The following is a 21,500-nucleotide window of genomic DNA, read 5'->3' as shown; positions in this document are numbered from 1 at the left end:
TTTTATTAATAGATTGTCTTTTAATATGTTTCTTCCTCTTAGAGGTAGGCTTCATGTTTATTTTAGCCGGACTTGAGTGATGTAAAAATGTGGGTGGTAGGGAGTGGGTGGTTCACTCATTGGATTCTCCTGGCAGCACTCAGGCCTGGTGTTAATACAGTGAGGGAAGAGGGACTGTGAGAAGGCTGGAGGCAAGGGGATCAGGCTAGTGAGGCTTAGGGCAGGGGTTTTGGATCCCTGCCCCTTCTCCTTCCCAGTTTCTGTAGGCATCTGAGTATGAAGATCAGGCTTTTATATTTTTCATTTATCTTTGTTATGCCTTATAACCTTCGAGAAAGGCTCATCATAGATGCATACTAAATGTATGTTGATTGGTGGAGAGAATCCGGACTATGCCAGGCTCAAATGTGGGAAGTTAGCCTTGTCCTTGTCCCTGTTGCCTCCATGCTCCCCCGAGTTGTCTGTCTACTCCTCACCGTCCACCTCCCCACCACCTTAATGGCTTCTCTCCCCACACCCCTGTCCTTTGTATCTTCCATCCATCCTTCAATTTTCTATAACAGTGGAACCCTCCTCTAGGAAGTCTCCTCAAGTCTGAACTGGGTGCTGCTCCCCTAGCATTCAGCACTCATAACAGCTACACAGCAGGCAGTGAATTTTCTTTATTTTACTTAATAAAATATTAAGTATCTTGTTGGTTTTCTGTGAGGGTCATTTACTCCCATTGACAGATAAGGAGACTGAGGCTCACGGAGTTTGCACAAATTGCAAGTGGTGGGGCTTGAATTCACACTCTAGTCTGTCTGACTTCAAAGATACTGCACTTACCCACTACTCAAACTGCCTCCCGGTATCATAGGAACATAGCTATTTACCTGGTTCTCTTCTACTAGATTGCACAACTAGATCCTTGTTAAATGCTGTATTGGACACTTCTAGCATATACCTGGAACACAAAAGATGCTCAGGAAATATCTGTGAAAGGAGGGCAGGCAGGTAGGTGGGGCAGGAAATAGACCCTTGCTTGCTGAATTCTGGCTTAGGAGACAGGACACCTTTGGACCTTTGGCAAGTGCCTTGTCCTCTCTGAGCCAAGATCGGGGGAAGGGGCAGAATCAGTACCATAGGCCTCTGAGACTTCTTCCCACCCGAGCCCTTGCCTCAGTGCTGATAGCTCTGCCACTGCCCCCAGCAAAAATGTGCCAACCTCTTTCCCCTAACCAGACCCCGGTGGGAGAGGGATAGGTGGAGTCACTGAGCAGCTCACTCCTGCCACCTGGTGGTACGGAGGAGCCTTGCTCAATCTTCCTTGCAGATCCAAGGAAGGTCTTGTCTGAAAAAGTCTGGAAGCTTTTGCACACTGCTCTTCAGTCCAGGAGTTTTGCTTTCTCTGGAATCCCTTCCCATTCACAGCACACATCAACATTCCTGCTATTCCAATGCACTGAACTGAGCTGAAGTTAAGACCCCTAAAGATCGTAAATTCTGGAAACATTGTGTTGTACACCTCCACCATAAGGGCTTCAAGACAGAAGCGACACTAAAAGTAAAAAATAAGTACAAGTAAGGTGCCACAAAATTCTGATTTCTCTTACGATGACTACTGGAATGCCTTTATTTTTTAAAATATAAAATACAAAGTATTTATCTCAACATTTCTGTTTGTTTTAGTGCCCCTGCTTTGCTGTCCTACGCACTAAGCACTAACGTAATGCTGGGTAGCACACCATGGACCCTGTTTTGGGTGACAGAATCTTCCTAGTGAGCTACCTGAGGGCAAGGGTTGTTGTCTTTTATAAGATTTTGCCTTTCGGGGTGCCGGGCTGTCTCAGTTGGAGGAGCAGGTGACTCGATCTCACAGTTGTGAATTCAAGCCCCACATGAAGCATAGAGCTTACTTAAAAAAAAATTACAAAAACTAATAAAAATAAATGGAATTGACCACTGAATTGATTAATAGGCTTTAATACTGGAGGGACACCTGGCTGTCTTAGTGGAACATGTGATTCTTGATCTTGGGGGTTGTGAGTTCAAGCCCCACATTGGATACAGAGATTGCTTAAAAATAAAATCTTTAAGGGATGCCTGGGTGGTTCAGTCAGCTAAGCATGCAACTTCATGATCTCACAGTTCATGAGTTCGAGCCCCGCATTGGGCTCTCTGCTGTCAATGCAGAGCTGCTTGGGATCCTCTATCTCCTTCTCTCTCTGCTCCTCCCCCCCACTCACACATGATCTCTCTCAAAACTAAACAAATATTTTTTAAAAAAGATTAAAAAATAATAATTTAAAAATTAAAAAAAAAAAGATTTCAGGGCACCTGGGTGGCTCAGTCAGTTAAGTGGCAGGCTCTTGATTTCAGCTCAGGTCGTGATCTCCTGGATCATGAGATCAAGCCCCACATTGGGCTGTGCTCTGACAGCTTGGAGCCTGCTTGGGATTCTCTCTCTCCTCTCTCTCTAACCATCTCCCCACTCGCTCTCTCTCTCTCAAAATAAATAAATAAACATTAAAAAGATAAATAAATTAAAAAATTAAAAGCAAAGATAAAAAAAGGACTTTTACACTGGAACTACGGCAAGAAGTCATAGGCTAGATGGAGGAAGATGATGGTTGCACTAAATAAAGGACTTCCATGTATTTATAGAAGGAAATTATCAAGTAAGTGAGTAAAGATGGCCTGAGTCATTCCCTTACCAGGTGAAAGCTTGAGAAAGAGGAGGCTATGCCTTCTGACTAGGCCACAAGACCAAGGAAAGAACACAATGACTTTTGGTCAGGATGATTAGTTGTGGTTCTTATGATTATTATCATATTTCCTTATCCCTCTATGGTGATCTTGTATCCTAGAATTTCCAGAACTCCACAATTTCAAATATTTCTAGGGTCACCTGGGTGGCTCAGTCGGTAGAGCATGAGACTCTTGATCTAGGGGTCATGAGTTTGATGGGGCACCTGGGTGGCTCAGTTAGTTAAGTATCTGGCTTGGACTCAGGTCATGATCTCACAGTTCATGGGTTCGAGCCCTCATTGGACACTGTGGGGACAGCTTACAGCCTGGAGCCTACTTCAGATTCGGAGTCTCTCTTTCTCTCTGCCCCTCCCCCACTCACACTTCACACTCTGTCTGGGTCTCTCTCTGTCAAACATAAAATAAATATTGAAAAAAAAGTATAGGGGTCATTATGAGTTTGAGCCCCACGTTGGGCATGGAGCCTACTTAAAAATAAGTAAGTAAATAAAAATAAAAATAACCAAATATTTCTCCCAAACCAGTAAGATGTTCCAGAAAAGAGCCAACTACTCCACCCTCAGCTTTTCCAGTGCTCTGTCCCGTATTGTATCCATGCTGAAATCTGTACCCTTCCCAGCAAAAGACAAATATGCCAGATGTAAGAATTAGATCCCTGAAGAAAAAAAAAAAAAAGAAAAGAAAAAGAAAAGAAAAGAATTAGGCCCCCATACTGGAAAGGCAGTGGGCAGAAGAGGATAAGGCCAAAGAATGGGCTGAGCAGGGGGGTGCCTGGGTGGCTTAGTCTGTCCAACTTTGGCTCAGGTCATGATCTCACAGTTTGAGAATTCGAACCCCGCATGGGGCTCTGTGCTGACAGCTCAGAGGCTGGAGCCTGTCATGGATTCTGTGTCTCCCTCTCTCTCTGCCCCTCCCCTGCTCACACTCTGTCTCTCTCTCCTTCAGAAATAGATAATCATTAAACAAACAAACAAAAAAAGAATGGGTTGAGCAGGAGGCACAATACCCACACTCTTCTTTTTAATCACCCTTCTAAGAGATAAGGGATCTGGGGGAGCAGTGGAGGGTGGGCGGTCACCAGTGAGACCACAGGTCCCAGGTTCCCAGAGCTCCGTGGAGCTGCATATTCTCGCCTCCTCTTTGTCCTTTGACTGCCATGAATGAGCCCACGGACACCATATGCTTTTTCTCTAGGAATCTGGAAGCAACTAGAAAGTGCTCTGAGGCTAGCACCAAAGGGGAGCATCACAAATTTTCTCTACCCTGGTCCCCAGGATCCTGGAGAAAGGGGTCAGGCCTAGGAACCATCCAGAAGTCGAATGGAATGGTAGGTGTTGTCTGGCAGGGCACAGGCTGCCTTAGGTGTGTCTGTCTGTCCCCTTACCCTCTATTAGCTAAAGTCTCCCTGCTGTCCTACCTCCTCCGGTATTCTGGGATTCCTAAGTTCTCCTTAGCTGGCAAGGAAAATCTAGTGCCCAAGGAGACTTTAGAGGGGTAAGGGACTATATGTATATACATAGAGAGATAGGTCACCTAGGTGTTTGTTGAATGTATTTATGTGACTTTGTGTGTCCTCTAACACCTGGCCCCTGTGGTTCATGAAGTGTCACCATAAATGCCCATGGCTATGTGACTGTCGCATGTGGTGTGTGCCTTTGTGTGTCAGGGCAGGGGCTCCCTGTGGTGCGCATGTGTTGGGAGGGGATGATAGTGAGAGCCTGCCTCCCTCTCCTCCTCCCCCACCCCTGCTCCCATCTGGCCTTGATCAGCCGGTCCCTGGGGAGAGAGTCGCGGTTTCGGATGCAGGAAAATGTTCCAGGAAGCGGCCACTGTGCGGGCCCTGCTCCGGCTCCCCCAGCGGAAATTGTTCCAGCGGGAGGGGGAAGGGAGTGTCGAGATAGGATTAAGGGAGGGGGGTGGCTCTTGGCTCCCCTTTCCATGGGATAAAGCAGGGTAAGTTGATGGGAAGCTCAGGTCACCCAGGAACCTGGAGGCTGCTACCTAAATCATTTAATGCAGGAAAATTGAGAGCCAACAAAAGAAGGTTCCTTTTCTTATCTGGTTCTCTTTCCGGTGAAGTTTGAGGACTGGGATCTGGGTGGCCCTTGTGTTCCTTTTCTGGCCCTGCTAGCATGTATCCAAGCTGGGGATCAGGACACCTGGGTCTTGTCAGAAAGTAGTGTAGCTGGGGGGGGGGGGGGGCATAGGATTCAGTCCCCTCTTCTCCCCTCTGAGGGGGCTTTGAAGCTTGGATCCAGGACTGGGAGGGCTGCCTAATTGGGATAATGGAGGTTAATGGGGCGCCTGGAGGGGGTGGCCACGCTCCTAGATCAAAGAGCCCAGCTCTTCCCAACCACCACAGCTGGAGGTCACAGCTGGAGGGGGAGGGGCAGGGGCTTCGGGCCAGCCAGCAGGGGGTGCTCTGGCCCCCGGATGCTTGTCCTCTCGAGTGGGACCCCTTCTTCGCTGGGAACTACTTTTGCCTAGAGAGTGCTTATGGGGAGCGGGGGATAAGGAAACGGGGAGCCCCGAGATTCAGATTCCTCTTTGCGGGGATATGGGGGTGAGGAGACCGGCACCAGAGGCTGGCAGCCTAGGGTCGACGGCGCGTTAGTACCGTCGGAACCTCAGGCACTTAGGGTCCAGAGGAGGACGCCTGGGATCCAGGTCTCGAGACAGCCTGGGCTGGGGAGGCAGGACTCCCATGCTGGGTTCAGGCCGCAGAGAAAGCATTGGGCGGGGCCGCTGGGGGCGCTGGCTGGGGCGGAGGGGACAGGGGCACTCGGAGCGCCGCCGCCGCCGCCTACCCCCCTCCCCCCGGTTGGCGCTCCCTCTCGGGCTCTAATCGGCGCGGCGGCCGCAGCGGGCAGAGTCAGCGCCGCCAGTCTCCGGGACGCGACTCCCAGCAATTGTGGTTGGGACCGCAGATATGCAGCTGCCTCCTGCCCGGGCGCCCGGCCCGGCCGACCCCGCCCGCGCCCCGCCCCCCGACCGGCCCGCCCCTCTGCCTCCGGCCGCGCGGGGCACTGAGGCACGCCTGGCCGGTGACGGCCGGGTTTAGACTTGAGAGCCCTCTCCCCACGTCCCCAGACCTCACGATCCGTCCGTCTGGTGGGGGAGGGGGGGACACCTATCCTCGAAGCAGCTGGAACTGGGGCTGAGACCCCCCGCCCCCAGTCCCGCCTTCGCTGGACCGCTCGCCGGGCCTCAAACCTCCACGCCCAAAGGGTCGAGCAGTGCTTTGAGATCCAAAGGGGGGCGCCCGATTGAGGGTGTGTAGAAAGGAGGTGGTAGTGGTGATGGCTGAGTCCCAAGGAATCGCATTAACCCGGGCCCCGGAAAAAGGAAGGATGGAGAAGGGTGGCCTAGGCTGACTGTGAATTTAGAGAGTTCCTTCGTAGCGGGAGGGGAGGGTCGGTGGGGAGAGGCAGGAATGGGTGTCAAACGGGAAAGGAAATAGTTAAGGAGGGATTAGGGCATTGTGTTGGGGACGGGGCGGGGGTGGGGGTGGGGGTGGGGTGGGGGGGAGGGGAGTCCTCCTGCGAGACTGGAAGCCTGGTCCTCTGACACAGCATGGTGCCTTCCTTCTGTTGACCAGATCCAGTGGCTGTCAAGGGCCGTTCTCAGAACTGAATAGGTAAAATGCCTGCGTGTCCTGTGTGCGTATGCACACACACACACACACACACACACACACACAAGTCAAGGGAAGTCCCTCTTGACTGCTCCCCCCACCTCCCTTCTCACATCCGGTCAGCACTAAGTCCTGCCTGCACTGCCTCCTCCACACCACCCTTCCCTTCACTTCTAGGCATCCCCTCTGCTGCTGCTACAGGCCACACCTCACCTCTTACCTGGACTGCTGCCACACTCTGGTCCCCGTGTCTCTTAATTTTGCCCTCCTTCAAACTCTGACAATACTCATAAGCACCATTTATGCAACAACTACTAAGTGCCAGACACTGTGGTAAGAGTTCCACATGTATTATTCCTAATCCTTATAACAACCCTGGGAGGTTGCTGTATTATGTTTCCCCATTCTGAAGTAGAAGAATCTAAGGCATCAAAGGTTATATCGCCTGGCCAAGCTTACACCATAGTAAATGGCTGACTTACCCAGAACTTCCTGGCTCTAAGCCCCTATTCCAATCTACTCTCTGCTGCGGGGACTATCTTTCTAATATATGAATATTCCCGTATGTTGCCCTTAGGACCAGGTTCAGAGCCCTTGCGCAGTTGGTTAGAACTTCTACATCAGCCTCTACTCTGTGCTCAGTCACACTCAACGTTGAGCATTTCGAAAGTGTTGGGGCGCCTGGGTGGCTCAGTGGGTTAACCTGCGACTTTAGATCAGGTCATGATCTCATGGTTTATGGGTTTGGGTGGCATTGGGCTCTGTGCTGAGGGCTCAGAGCCTGGAGCCTGCTTCAGATGGTGTCTCCCTCTCTCTCTGCCCCTCCCCCACTTACACTCTGTCTCTCTCTCTCTCTCAAAAATAAATAAACATTAAAAAAAAAAAAACCTGTTGTTAATCTCTCACACCTCTGGACCTTTGCATACACTCTCCCCCTTGCCTGTAAATGCTTTTCCTCTCTTCACCTGGCTAACTATTTACTCTTCATTTTCTTTACCTAGTCATTGCTTCTTTCAGGAAGCCTTCCTTGATTCCCCAAACATAGGATTAGCTTCACTCTTGTCTTCAGTAACATCTAGTAATTTCTCTCTCCAAATACTTCCTACTCTTTATGTTAGTTGCTGGTTTGTGAGGCAAAGGGCTAGGACTGTTGTTCAGGTTGCACGCCTGAGTCTAGGTCGCTGTGCTAGGTGCTCATTGAGCATTTGCTGCATGAAAGAATATTCCCCCGGTCCAGTCTACATCTCAAAAACAAAAACTGTGCTTCCAAGAAGAAGTGGAGCAGGTCAGAGATAGTGAGGGAAATGTGTGTCTAGGGTTTTGAAGAACCATTCCCTTGGGTTGTTCACTCCTAAGGATAGAAGATGGGATCAGGGCCCCATCATTCCAAGTTATCTTGTTTAAAGACACTAATACAGGGCAGCCTGGGTGGCTCAGTCGGTTGAGCATCCAACTTCAGCTCAGGTCATGATCTCGTGGTTCATGAGTTCGAGCCCCGCATTGGGCTCTGTGCTGACAGCTCAGAGCCTGGAGCTGGCTTGGGATTCTGTGTCTCCCTCTCTCTCTGCCCCTCCCTGACTCACACCCTGTCTCTCAAAAATGAATAAATGTTAAAATTTTTTTTAAAAATAATAAAAACACTAATATATTTCATATATCCAACTCCAGGGCATATATTTTTACAAAGAGGCACTTCCTGGGCATGAATAGAGTCTTAATCCAGTGCTGACCTATGCGAGACACCCACGGCAGGTTCCCTTATTCCAGGATCAGGCCTCAGTCTTTTCCTCCATTTTCCTTTTGTCCCCTGCCATCCTTGCTCCTTCCCTTTTCATAGCACTTCTCTTTATTTAAAAATTTTTTTTTGTTTTATTTATTTAATCTCTATACCCAACATGGGGCTTGAACTCATGACCCTGAGATCAAGAGTTGCATGCTCTTCCAACTGAGCCAGACAGGTGCCCCAGGACTTCTCTTTCTGATTCTGATCAGCCTCTCCTGGAATTACTATATTATCTCAGGACTCCAATGTCCACTAAAGAAGCCAAGGCTCAGAGCAGAGGGGAGCAAGGGCCAGCACCAGGAGTCCTGCCTTGCAGCCCTGATGCCGGAAGAAGGAATGGGGAGACCCAGCAGAGAGTGAGGGAGTTGGGCTATACATATAACATGTAAGTGTGGATACCTATGGGCTGGTGAGGGGAGCACCATTTCCAAGCTCTCCTATACAGAGGTTTCTGGCTTCTTAAAAGCTTCCCTTTTGCCCTGGGTTCTCAGCTTTGCCTCCCAGAATTGGATCCTTTTGCCCAAGGGCCCTGAGCCTAGGCTCAGAATGCTCCATCAAAGCACAGGTACGTGCTCACATCCAGAAGTCCTGAGTGGATTGTCCCTCAACCCAAGGAGCAAGTTTTCCTGGTCACCAGCTCCATTGTTTTTGGAGGACCCTACCAGATTAGCAGCTGTCCCTCAGGGCCTTTTATCTCTAGCCCCACCATCTCTGTTTTCCCCTGTTTCTCTCCGTTCATCTTCCTGTTTTCCTGTCTCTAGGTGCCTTTTTCTTTCCCATCCCCTCTGTGTTCTCTGTCGCTGGTGTCTCTCCTGGAGACAAGGGCTGGGCCTGGGTGCATGGGGGTGGGGGGTAGCGGCCAGACCAGGGGCCCGGGACATGAGCGCAACTTTCCAAGCTTCTCTTCCAGGCCCCTGTGGTTGGGGAGCTCCACAGAGGGAGAGATGAGTCAGCGGGCCCGCAGAGCAGGGGGGGGGTCTAGGTGGGGGTGGGGATGCCGGGGTTTCCCAGGGCCAGGGAGTTCGCTGGGGCATCTCCGTCTCTCATCTCTGGAGGATATGGGGAGTCAAGGAGCTCTGGTTCCCCAAAAGGTTCACTAGAGGTGGCTACACTAGTAGGAGCTGCAGGCAGCAGTTTATAGGACTGGCAGCGCCCTCCTCATCACCCTTATTCTCAGATTCCTCCGGGAAGAGGGGTTCCTAAATCCCCCCAAGGAGACTTCAGGGACCTTTAGAGCTGTACAACTGTGGTGATGGGCCTGTGTGTATATGTATGACGCCTGCCATATATGTAAATGTGTGTACTGATAGGAGTGGGTGGGAGTCCCCAGTTGGGAAGGTGTTCTAGGTGACTGTGAGTCTGTCCCTATGTATGTACGCTGGTGTGCGCATTCTTGTGATTGGGGGTTAAGGTAGGTGTCTTGTACAAACATCATCTATATAGAGCTAGATATATAGGTGTGTATCAGTGTGGGTGCCTATGGAGTAGTCAGTGGACCCTTGAACAACATGGGTTTGCACTGTGTGTGGGTCCATTTATACACCCATTTTTCTTACAGCCCAGTACAAAAGTATGTTTTCTCTTCCTTATGACTTTTTTTTTAATTTTTCAAATATTTATTTTTGACAGAAAGAGAGGCAGAGCATGAGTAGGGGAGGGGCAGAGAGAGAGGGAGACACAGAATCTGAAACAGGCTCTAGGCACTGAGCGGTCAGCACAGAGCCCGACGCGGGGCTCGAACTCATGGACTGAGAGATCATGACCTGAGCCGAAGTCGGATGCTCAACCGACTGAGCCACCCAGGCGCCCCTCCTTATGACTTTCTTAATAACATTTTCTTTACTCTAGCTTACTTTATTGTAAGAATACGTACAAGTCTATAATACATATAACATACAAAATCTGTGTTGACTGACTTTATGTTATGGGGAAGTCTTCTGGTTCCACAGTAGGCTATCGGTAGTTAAGTTCGGGGGGAATCAAAAGTTATATGCTGGTTTTCGACTGTGAGGGGGTTGGCACCTCCAACCCTTGCATTGTTCAAGGGTCAGTATATGTTCATAACTCAGCATGTGTGTGAGCGTGTATCTAAAAGTGTGTCACTCATTAGGTATGTATTAGGGTATGTGGATGTATTCCAGGGGCTCTGTTAGCTGTTCATGGGTGATTCTAGGGTAGCCAAACCTTCTATAACAACAACAGGAAAGGGTTAGGAGTCCCTTTGGCTTACGGCTGTCAGAGGGAGCCCGGTCTAGGAGGGTGAGCAGCGGGCAGTGGGTGTGGAAGGAGGCAGCTTCCTTAAGGAGTAGGGGGATAAGCAGTCTTCCACTCTGCCTAGTTTTCACTCTCTCTCCACCTCACCCCATCCCACCCCCCAGTCTTTCCAAAAGATCCCAAACCATTAGAGAAAACTGAGGCAGGTTCCGGATTCAACCCCTCTAACCTAGAAATCCCACCCTGATTCTTCCAGGGGAGGGAGGGAAGGGAGCGGTCCTGTGGTTCAGCCCAGTCCTGGGGTTGAGAGATCAGAAAGGCACCATCCCACCCCTTCCTTCAGGGGCGTCCATCTCAGAGCTCAGCATCTGGGTGGCCATGGGCGGAGGCTGAGGGGCCCCCAGGGTGGTGGGGGGTGGTGGATAGAAACCAGATGCCTAGGGGGTTTATACTGGAAGGACCAGAGCCGCAGCCTCTACCCGCCCCTGCCACATGGCGCCTCTGCCTGGGCTGCCCCACCCCCTGGGAGGCTGGGCTGAGGGAGGCCTGCAAGGGTGGAGGCAGGTCCTTGGTCAGGGCTCCCAGTCGCTGCCCCTACCCCCTGGGGGAACTGGAAAGGGGGTTAGGGGTCTGGACCCAGGAATACCAGGGCCTCGGCTGGGCAGTAGGACTATCTTTTAAATGAGTGTGGAAAAAGTCAGAACCCAGGATCCCAAGGGAGGCAGCTGGGGCTTCAGGCAACCCCTCTACCTGGCTTTGGCACCGGCCTTTGGGAGGGGGCTCTGTGTCCAGGCGCTATCCTATTGGGGGTGATGCATCAGGGACCCTGGCTGACATATTTCTGGGAAACTTGTTCCTTCCTTTTCCTTCCCTAGCACTCCAGTCCCTCCCCAGGTACAATTAGGGATAAAGCCCCCAAGGGAAGTGGAGAAGGTTGACCTCTGCCCCCATCTCCTCTCCCTAACCCTGCATCTCTATTCATCCTTCCTTGTTCAGTCCTTTCCTTTCTTCCCCAATGTAGGCTGAGACCCAACCTCTTCTCTCACCTGCCACGGCTCTTCTCGGTTCTGGAGTCTACACTTTTCTCCTCTGCCTCAGTTGCCTGCCTGATCTAACTAGTCTCAGGCTTTTCTACTGGCTGTGCAGTAATTTCTCCAAAGCTTCCCCTTCTTATTCCCAGTTTCTGAGTGGGGGGCCCCAGAAGTCCATCTGGCACCTCAGCCTCGGATGCCCCCACCAGGGGGAGACTGGGAGGTCAAGGGGACACCCCACCACGGGCACTTCCTCTTGGGCAGACGGGTGGGGTGGCCCATGTGTAATCATCGGACACAATTATGCGCTATTTATACTCCCTCCCCGCCCCCCACCTGCCTGGCCGCTTAACCCTCTGCCTCCTCCAGACCTGGCCATGCCTCCAGCTATTTTTTCTGTCCTGTCCTTCCAAGCCATTGTCTCTATCTTTGTTCCTCTGGGCCTGTTTCTTTTCCTTTTTCTTTTTTTTCTGTTCTCTGTTTTTTTAAAGCCAAGCACCTGGCCTTCTGTTTCCCTCTTGTCTTTTTCTCTTTTATGTCCCACAGCGTCTCTTCTGATTCTCTTGGATTGTTTTATTTGTTTTGTGTATCTCTAGGTCTTTCTGCTCACTCGCTCTTCCTTCCTTCCTTCTTTCCTTCCTTCCTTCCTCCCTCTCTTTCTTTCTCTTTCTTTCTTCTTTGTTTTCTTGTTTCTTTCTCTTTTGTCTGCCAGACACTCTGTTTCCCTAAACCCTTTCTCCAAATGCTGAGCCCCCAGGGTTGCTTGGGGTAATTCACATCAAGGGGCTGGAATCCAAATGCCTGGTCCTGGTCCTGAATTTTGATTCTGCCTGCTAATTAAACTGCACTTAACCCTCCCTGAACCTCCAGTCCGCTTCTCCCTCTTCCCCACCTTTTCCTCAGTGGGAGCCAAAGAAGCTAGGCAGTGGGCACTCAGGGGAGAAAGTGAGAGAACTGGGTTGGGGAGTTGGGGGGGGTTCCTTTTCACTGATGGACATGGAACCCGCTGTGGGAGAGATGCTACCGATTGGCTGCCCAGTCCCTTCTCTCTCATAAACTTACCTTAGGACCCAGGTTTCAATTATTAAGACTTTTTGGGTTTCCCTCACCCAACCTAGTTGACCTTCCTTCTTTTCTTCCCTTTGTGATGAGAAGTCATAGTTGGGAAGTCCTGCCGAAGCTCTAACTTCAAGTCTGCCTGCTGCAGAGGGAACTGATGCATGGCAGTGAGACAGAGAACTGGGAGCTCTCTCCCAGGAGAGCATGATCACTCAGAAGAACTATCCAGCAAAGCATAGAGATTTGACGTGTGGCCAAGAGGAGCTTAGGGATGGTAACTGGCAAGGAATGATGAAGGCTAGGGCTTATCTTTTTGGGAAGTAATCCAAAGGGGCAAGGTTCGAGCATGGATGAGTTGATCCAATGAACTTCTACCTCCACCCTCACTCCTTCCCACCTGAAATTTTCTTAGAATCAGAAGATCCAGGTTCTGCCCCACAAAATGAGGTAGGCCTAGGTGGTACTTTCTTAGGAGTGAAACTGAGGCATTGGGAAGAAGATTGGGGAACTCCTGAGCCTGTGCCAAGCCTTCCTCCCACTCTCCACCCCTTCCTCTAGGCCTTGCTCTGGAACCTGCCTCAGTGACCCTAAAAGTTTGGGCAGCTGAAGCCTCCACCCAGAGCACGGCCCCCCTCCTGTGTCTCACAACACGCTCGCGCACACACACTGTTCTCCTGATCTAGAGGTGGGTGACGGGGGGACACAAGCATCTCTGTGGTCAGCTCGGGTGTATGTGTGGTGTGTGCACCTCCAGCCATGTCCCTGGGCTCATTTGAGTGTGAGTGTGCCTGTGTTCATTCATGACAGCGGCTGTGGCCGTGTGGGCAGTGCTGTGTGTGCGGACGTGTGCATGTATCATCCTGTGTTTGTCCGTGAGTGCGTATGTCAATGTGTTCCAGTCTCTCTGTGTGAGTGTCGTCCCCAATCCCCCATCCCCCCCCCTGGATCTCTAATTAGTGGTTTGGGGTTTGTTCCTTTTCCCTCCTGTTCCTTCCCTCAGCGGCGCGGCGGCCTCAGCAGCAGTAGGAGCGGCGGCAGCAGAAGCGGCGGCAGCAGCAGCAGCCAGGACTCTGGAGTCAGAGTAGGATTGTAGGATCGCAGCCCGAGTGGGAGCAGGAGTGGAGCTGGCCTGGGAGAGGAGCGGAGCCCTCCTGGGGCCCTCAGGCCACCCCTTGCCTGCACTCCCACTGCCAGACCTCCAAGGAGGAGACACCCAGGACACCCAGCCCCAGAGCCCCCCAGGTACATGACACTGGGCAGCCCTGGGAGGGGTTCCCGCGTTGGTCTATGGGATTGCTGGGGGCAGGGTGTGGGACACCTGGGCCCACCGTCCCTTCCACCCTTCCCCTTCAGCAACCCCCCCCCCAACCCAGGACAGACACTTGACAACTTGCCCAGGGTCCTACCCTCCTCCTGCTTCCACCCCTTCCCTGGAGCCCTGTTTGTCCTCTCCCGCCCAGATCCCTTCTTTGGGGAGCTCAGCAAATGGAGCAGGAAATTTGGACCCTCTGCCTCCCTCTCTCGCCCTGCTCATTGGATCTGGAGCCTTCTCCGCTGGGAAAGCTGTAATTAGAGGGTGGATCCCTACAGACAGAGAGCAGCCCCCCCCACCCCCCACCCCCCAGTCCCTTCTAACTTTAGATCTCTTCTCTCCCATTCTCCCATTCTCCCTCCCTCTCCCTCTCCCTCTCTCTCCGGCTCGGCTGGCTCTCTCCATCTGCCTAGCTCCTTGGGACCCGTTCCCCAGCCTCAGGATGGCGTCCTCCCTGCTTGAGGTAACTGCCCCCTCCTCCCCCCAGGACACCAGCAACGGTCCTAATGGTCCTAATCCCTCCCCGCCCCCTGCCTCCCAACTCACACAGACAGTGGCTGTGGTGCTTGTCACTTCCAGGGTCCCTCTGATGAGGAGAGAGGACAGGGCTCAGAGGGGGGAGCAGAGGGCAGGAGGAAGGGCTGGAGAGAGAGGGGCCAGGGGTCAGAGAGCTGTCAAAGGAAGATGAGAGGGGCCAGGTCAGAAGAAGGCATGGACCTCTGAGGTCCACAGCACACGCCAACCCCGAGGAGTGGACAGGGATGGAGAAAGGAGGAAGAGGAGGGGTAGGAGATGAGTCAGCCCTCACAGACAGGGGGAGAGAGTGAGAGGACTGGTGCGGTGGGCACCAGGCACTACACTTGGTATTAGTGCCTTGGGGGGTCCCATATCCGGGAGCTCCTGGCCTGAGCCTGGGCCGCAGCTTGTCTGGTTTGTAGGTGGGCAGGGGCTGGGCCTCGGGGCTGGGCTGTGTAGGGGAAGAGGTGAGTTATGAGAGAAGGGAGAAGGGCAGCCCTGTGCATGTGGGGGGGCTGACCAGAGGAACTGGGCCCGGGCCTGAGAGGGAAGCAAGGAGGAGGGCCAGGGTCTGAGGCCGCCTGCCCGGCTCACAAATATTTAGCTTTCAGCCAAAGACAAACTCAGCTCTATTTTGGGAGTGGGAGGCTCCAAGGCGGACTGGGCCACTTCCCCTACAGGCTGGGACCCCGGCATCCCTTGCCTTCGGCACTGGGGTTGGAGGGCGCTAGGGTACCATGGAGGTCAGGTTTGGGGGTCTTGAGAAATCACAGACTCTACCAGCGGGGGCAGGGGGAGACTCCAGGTGCATAGTTGGAAAGGAAGGACTCCTAGCCACTCAAAGCCACTGAGAATGTCCTGAGTTCTCCTGGCTTCTGGGTCTCTGACTCTGTTTCTCTGTCATCATCTCTGTCCTGTTTTCTGGGTCCCTCCACAGGAGTTTGGGGCCGACAGCCCACCCTTCAGGTCAGCCACCTTCAGTAGCCTTGAACTTTCCATATTCACAGGCCCCTCAGAAGCCCCCACTTCTGCTCTCAGTGCCCTAGCTCAGGTCCCAGGGGTGATGGGCTGACCAGGAAGCGGATTCATTCAGCCTCCAGGAGAGATGTGTGTGAGACCCGAGCGAAAATCTTTTTTAACACCTGTGTTCACTGGCCTGGGCGGAAGTGCTCGGATGGAAATCAGCGTGCCTGCATATGCATGGCTGGCTCCGTGCGAGCACAGGTGTGTGTGTATGTGTATCAGCTGGGCCATCTGAGCATCTGGTCGTCCAAGTGAAGAATCGTGTGTGTGTGTGTGTGTGTGTGTGTGTGTGTGTGTGTGTAAGACCGGGAATGGTGAGTTTGTGACTGAGTTTGAGGGAATGGCATGCAAGCCAGTGGTGTGGACACGATGTCTCTCGTCACTGCTCCGTATCCAGTCGGGGTCCCCAGGTGTTGTGCTCTACTTCCTGTTGCAACGAGGGCAGATCGCTGACCCTGCCATTTTCCCACTGGACTCTATATTGAGCCGTCATTGAAACACTGCGGTTGGTCTTGAGGAAGTTCCAGGACCAAGGTGTGTGGGGATCCTGGGTCCATCCAGGGCAGGGGCAGTGTCAGTGGGCGTGGGCACCACGCCAGGTTGCCAGCGTGGCACTGGTGCCTGGGGGGAGGGGCTGGCCCAGAGGCCTGTTGGAAAGACACAGGATCGGGGTAGCACTTCTGGGCTTTTCATGTCCCTCACTCCTCGTGAGCTGGAGATGCCCCCAACACAAAGGCACTCCAGTCCTTCTGTCTGTTTCTCCTACTCTTGGGGCACTGGGGCCCTCAATTGTCCCCTTCCCCCACCCAGGAAGCCCTCTGCCTGGTATAGGTGGGCTCTCTGGTGGTGGGAAGAACTTGGAGGTTCAGAGAGGGAAACGGCTGCTGTCTGATGAGAGGATCACCTGGGCTGAATGAACTGCAGGGGAAGAGGCCAGAGGGAGGAATGGGGGTGCGGGCCAGGTGGGCAGGGAGAATTGCAAGTGGGGAGAACCAGACAACATGGCGGTGGCTGAAATGGAGAACTGGAACCCAGGACCGTGTGTGCCCAGAGTGGATGGCCAGCTGGTCCTCAGATGTAGCGTGAGCTTCAGCAGGAGGTCAGCCCGGCACTGTGAGCTCCCCGGAAAAAGGGGGCCCCCTTCCCTGGCTGCATGTAGGAGTGAGAGAGCTGGGACAGCTCCTTGTTCTTTCTCTGGAGACTCCTTTTCAGTACTTGAAGCCTGCTTTTATTGTTTTAGCGGAAGGTGGGGGGGCAGAGGTCGGAAGAAAAACAACCGGAAGGTGGGACCCCTGGGCGCCCAGGAAGGTGATACATTTGATCAGCTATGGGGGTGCATATGTAGGACCCCCTCAGGAGCACGCAAGCGGCCGCAGAAGGGAAACTGAGGCTCTGATGAACCTAGCCAGGTGCCCGGCTCTTGGCCTCCAGAACCTTCCGAGTGGGTCTGGTGCCTTGCTCCCCCTTCTCTGCCTTCAGGGGCCCTGGGGGCCACCACTCCAGGGCTGGGGTCTCCTGTTGGCCTGGGGCTGCTAGCCTTCTTTCACCCCTCCTTCCTTCTCCCCAGCTGGGTGGGGTCCCTGGGCTTGGCTGAGGCCCCTGTGGCCACAGTGTGAGGGCCGGGCGGGGGGGACGGCGTCGGCGTTTTTAAAAATAAACCGACCGCAGGGAAACCAACGGAGCCGGGCTGGGCCGAGGGGGAGAAGCGGTCAGGGGGAGAAGGAGGGAGGAGTGGCCTGGTCTGGGGGTTTTCTGGGGCCCAGCATCATGGTGGTTTTCTCTTAGGTAGGAGATCTGTCCTCCTCCTCCTCCTCCTCCTCCTCCCCCTTCCACTTTATTTTTTCTTCCTCCTTTCTTTCCCTCTGTTTTCCTCCGCCTTCCTGCCTTCCGAGCCCAGTCTCTCTCCATCACCTCTTTGTTTATTCTCCTTTTCCTCTCTCTCCCTGCCCTTTGTCTTTTCACCTTCCTGCTCTTTTGGGTTTCTGCCCATTTCTGCCCCTTGATGCCAGTTTTCCCCTCTGCCTCCCCTTCCCCCACCCCCGGTGGCTTTTATGTCTGTGCCTCACCCTGTGCAGGGTCCTTTGCTCCTCTCGGCTCTGGGTCTCTGCCTCTCCCCTTGGCACTGCATGTTTTTCCCTCTTCGTTCTGCTAGGATTTGACTCCTGCGCTGGCTTCCCTGCCTCAGCCTACCCTCTGCTTGGAAGACTCCAGGGAAACTTTGGCTGGGGAGGACCCAGGGCTTTTCCCGTAGCCAGATTTGAGGAAGGTTTTGGTGGCTCAAATTTGGGAGGAGTCCGTGGGGTCAACAGGACTTCAGAGAGAGGTAACTGGGCAGGGTGGGGGCCTCAGGTTTGCACTTGGGGAGCAGCACAGGGGTGATGACTGCACACACCCCTCACTGCAACCTTAAAACCCCAGACCTACCTGTAGGATTGGTGTCACACACACAAACCGCATGCTCGGAGGGACCGGGCAGGTCTTAGATGCTTGGGTTCTTTTTTAGCTTTCCTGGGAAAGCACCGGGTACATCAGCTTTTGAGGACCCCAGTCGGGGAACTGTACAGGGCCAGCTTTTGAGGGCATCTTTTTGGGTGGGGTTCTCAGTATGGATGTCTGTACCAGTCAGAGATTCTGGAGGGGATCTTCTCTTCCTGGGGTGTCCTGAGGTTGACCCAGGGAGGGGTACCACGAGTTCCCGAGGGATGGGAATCTCAGGGTGGTTTGGCCAGGTAGCAGTAGCATTATGGGTATTAAGGGCGTCTTGTGCTTGGAAAAGAGCCCCGTGCCTCACATCTATATATCTTCCTTCACTCACGGGGCTGGAAGGGTGTCGAGAGATCAGCTACATGAGGGCTACATGTTAGGGGACACTGGACATGGAGGGGCATGGCCATGATCCAATATCTTAGCCAACCCAATTCCCAGCCCCAGAGGAGTGTGAGGACTTCGGGCCCCTCCAGCCTTCCCAAAGGGGTACCAGCTGGCTCCACAAAGCAGGAGGGTGCCCACTGCCCGCTTGAAAGACATTCTTGCCTCAGCCACAGTCCTGGCTTGGCGGCAGCCCTGTTCCCTCTCAATGTCCCAGTGTCTCCGCGTCGCTTCCTCTTGCTCCCCAGCTCCAGAGTCCCTGCCAAGAGATTCCTTATTCCTTACATGAGGCTGTGGCCTCAGGGAGACCGGGGCACTCGCTGCCTTCGTCAAGAGCTGAAGCAGAGACAGGAAGTGGAATATGGGGGTAAAGCTGAGAAAACCTGGAGTGGGGGGGGGTGACTGCAGTCCCCTAATACTTCTCTTTCTCCCCGTGTGTCTCTTTGAGACTTATCTTTCCTCTCCAAGTCTCGGACCATGACCTCTACTCTGAACCCACTTCCAGGGGCAGGACCCCTAATTCTCACCTCACCCAGGTGCAGCGTCCATCCCAGGCTCTTCTCGTTGCTATTTAAGAAGTGTCTCCTGTTCCTCTGAGTCCCTGGCACCCCCCAGGAACTCCACAGTGAGCTTGGCCTGGGTCAGGTTGTTAGGCTGCAGTCTGGACCTCTCTCTCCTTCCGTGAAACCATCTGGGCTCTGCCCTGGGGCCCAGGGCTCTTGGCTGGCCCCTCCACCTCCCATCCTCTTGAACTCTTCCTGGAACCCCCTTGGTTCTGCTCTCCAGGCCTCCGGGCCTCACCCCAGGGTTTTGCTCTTCCTTCTAAACTTTCTCGTCTCTCCCTAAGCAGTGCTTCCCTCTGTCCACAGGAGGAAGCTCACTATGGCTCCAGTCCCCTGGCCATGCTGACGGCGGCGTGCAGCAAATTTGGTGGCACCAGCCCTCTGCGGGACTCAACGACACTGGGCAAAGCAGGCGCAAAGAAGCCATACTCTGTGGGCAGTGACCTTTCAGCCCCCAAAACCATGGGGGATGCCTACCCAGCCCCCTTTTCAAGCACCAATGGGCTCCTCTCACCTGCAGGCAGTCCTCCGGCACCCACCTCGGGCTATGCCAATGACTACCCTCCCTTTTCCCACTCATTCCCTGGGCCCACGGGCACCCAGGACCCTGGGCTGCTAGTTCCCAAGGGCCACAGCTCTTCTGACTGCCTGCCCAGTGTCTACACCTCTCTGGACATGGCACACCCCTACGGCTCCTGGTACAAGGCAGGCATCCACGCAGGCATCTCACCGGGCCCAGGCAACGCTCCTACTCCTTGGTGGGACATGCATCCTGGGGGCAATTGGCTAGGTGGTGGGCAGGGTCAGGGTGATGGGCTGCAAGGGACACTGCCCACAGGCCCTGCTCAGCCTCCACTGAACCCCCAGCTGCCCACCTACCCATCCGACTTTGCCCCCCTTAATCCAGCTCCCTACCCAGCTCCCCACCTCCTGCAACCAGGGCCCCAGCACGTCTTGCCCCAAGATGTCTATAAACCCAAGGCAGTGAGCAACAGCGGGCAGCTGGAGGGGAGCAGTGGGGCCAAACCCCCTCGGGGCGCAGGCACAGGGGGCAGTGGCGGATACGGAGGCAGCGGAACGGGGCGCTCCTCCTGCGACTGCCCCAACTGCCAGGAGCTAGAGCGCCTGGGGGCAGCGGCAGCTGGGCTGCGGAAGAAGCCCATCCACAGCTGCCACATCCCCGGTTGTGGCAAGGTGTACGGCAAGGCCTCACACCTGAAGGCCCACTTGCGCTGGCACACGGGCGAGAGGCCCTTCGTCTGCAACTGGCTCTTCTGCGGCAAGAGGTTCACCCGTTCGGACGAGCTGGAGCGCCACGTGCGCACCCACACCCGGGAGAAGAAGTTCACCTGCCTGCTCTGCTCCAAGCGCTTTACCCGAAGCGACCACCTGAGCAAGCACCAGCGTACCCACGGCGAGCCCGGCCCAGGGCCCCCTCCCAGCGGCCCCAAGGAACTGGGGGAGGGCCGCAGTGCGGGGGAAGAGGAGGCCAGTCAGACGCCCCGACCTTCGGCTTCGCCGGCCCCCCCAGAGAAAGCCCCTGAAGGCAGCCCAGAGCAGAGCAACCTGCTGGAGATCTGAGCTGGGTGGAGGGTCTCCAGCCCCAGGGCTGCCTCACCAGCCTCTTCTGGCTTCGTGGACCACTGCTTGCCCCTCACCCCCTTTGCCCCTTGCATGCTGCCCTTGGGGCTCTTGCCGGCTCCCCCCTGGCCATTCTGGGCCTGGGGGTCTCCCAGCATGCCTCCTCAGCTCACCCCTCCCTATGCCTCGAGCCTGTAGTGCAAACTCTCGTCTCAGGCCCTCACCTCGTGCCTGATTTCTGCACTCTGGCTTCCTAAGTTCTTCCCTCGCTCCTGCTCACGGCTTCCCTCTCCTCTGCTCTCACAGCATCATCTCATTTTCCTTCCATCTGGGCTCTCAACGCTTTATTTCTCCATCTCACTAACTCCTTAACAAACATCCTTTGTCAAGATCAGCTTCCCAGGCTGATTTCCCACTATCACTTAGCTTCCAGGCTCCAGTCTTCCCAATTTCTTATTCCACTAGCTTTCCACGCTCCAGAGCGTTCTTTTTTGTTTGTTTGTTTGTTTGTTTGTTTTTTTTTTTTTTTTTTACAAACACATGATGATGATGATGATGATGATAATTTATTGCCCCCTGGTGGCCTCTTTATTAGGGACCAGAGTTAGGGGGATTGGGGTTAGTGACCTGGCAGGGAGCAGGGTGCCAAAAGTGGGGCAGACCAGTGGGGATCTGATCCCAGAGATGGGGTGACCCCAGGGTCAGGGAGGCTGCCCCCAGGCCTGTATATTTAACCCCTATGTTCCAAGAGAAATGAATACTAATAATAATAATTCTATTTATCTAAGTTATGATGACAGGTCAGGTAGAGTGAGCTGGGGAGGGAAGGAGGTCCATTTCTGCTATGGAAATTTTAGCTAAATGTATCTCTGTTTAGAAAAAGTGTTAGTGGAGATCTTGTTAATAGAATTTCTATCATCAGGGTCTCAGTTAATGGGGTTTCTCTTTTAATGGAATCTCTGCTAATAGGGTTGGTTAGCTAGATCTCTGTTAAAGAGTTGATGGGGGGGGTGTCTCTCAATTAGGGATCCCTAGTATTCCCAGCCCCAGCCAGAAGCTGTGAAACCTCAAGCCCTATGGAGGGGAGGACTGGAATGTACCCCAGCTTCCTTGACCCCAGAGCAGGTTCTTCCACTGCCCCTCCCCTGACACCATGACCCCGGCA

General features: G+C 53.8%; 1 protein-coding gene across 1 annotated transcript; it reads left to right on the top strand.

The window, feature by feature from the left end:
• Positions 1–14,226: 14,226 nt before the first annotated feature.
• On the top strand, positions 14,227–20,335 carry SP7 (Sp7 transcription factor). Its single transcript, XM_047065064.1, has 2 exons — positions 14,227–14,247; positions 19,061–20,335. Exons 1-2 carry the CDS (start codon positions 14,227–14,229, stop codon positions 20,333–20,335), a joined length of 1,296 nt encoding a protein of 431 aa, XP_046921020.1.
• The last annotated feature ends 1,165 nt before the right edge of the window (positions 20,336–21,500 follow it).

Source organism: Lynx rufus, unplaced genomic scaffold (assembly GCF_022079265.1).
Source record: "Lynx rufus isolate CCGP_SWC_20201006 ecotype Redwood Valley unplaced genomic scaffold, mLynRuf1.p SCAF_7, whole genome shotgun sequence".
NCBI classification, from domain to species: domain Eukaryota; kingdom Metazoa; phylum Chordata; class Mammalia; order Carnivora; family Felidae; genus Lynx; species Lynx rufus.
The sequence above is the reverse complement of the archived record's forward strand: the minus strand, read 5'-3'. Positions and strand labels throughout refer to the sequence as shown.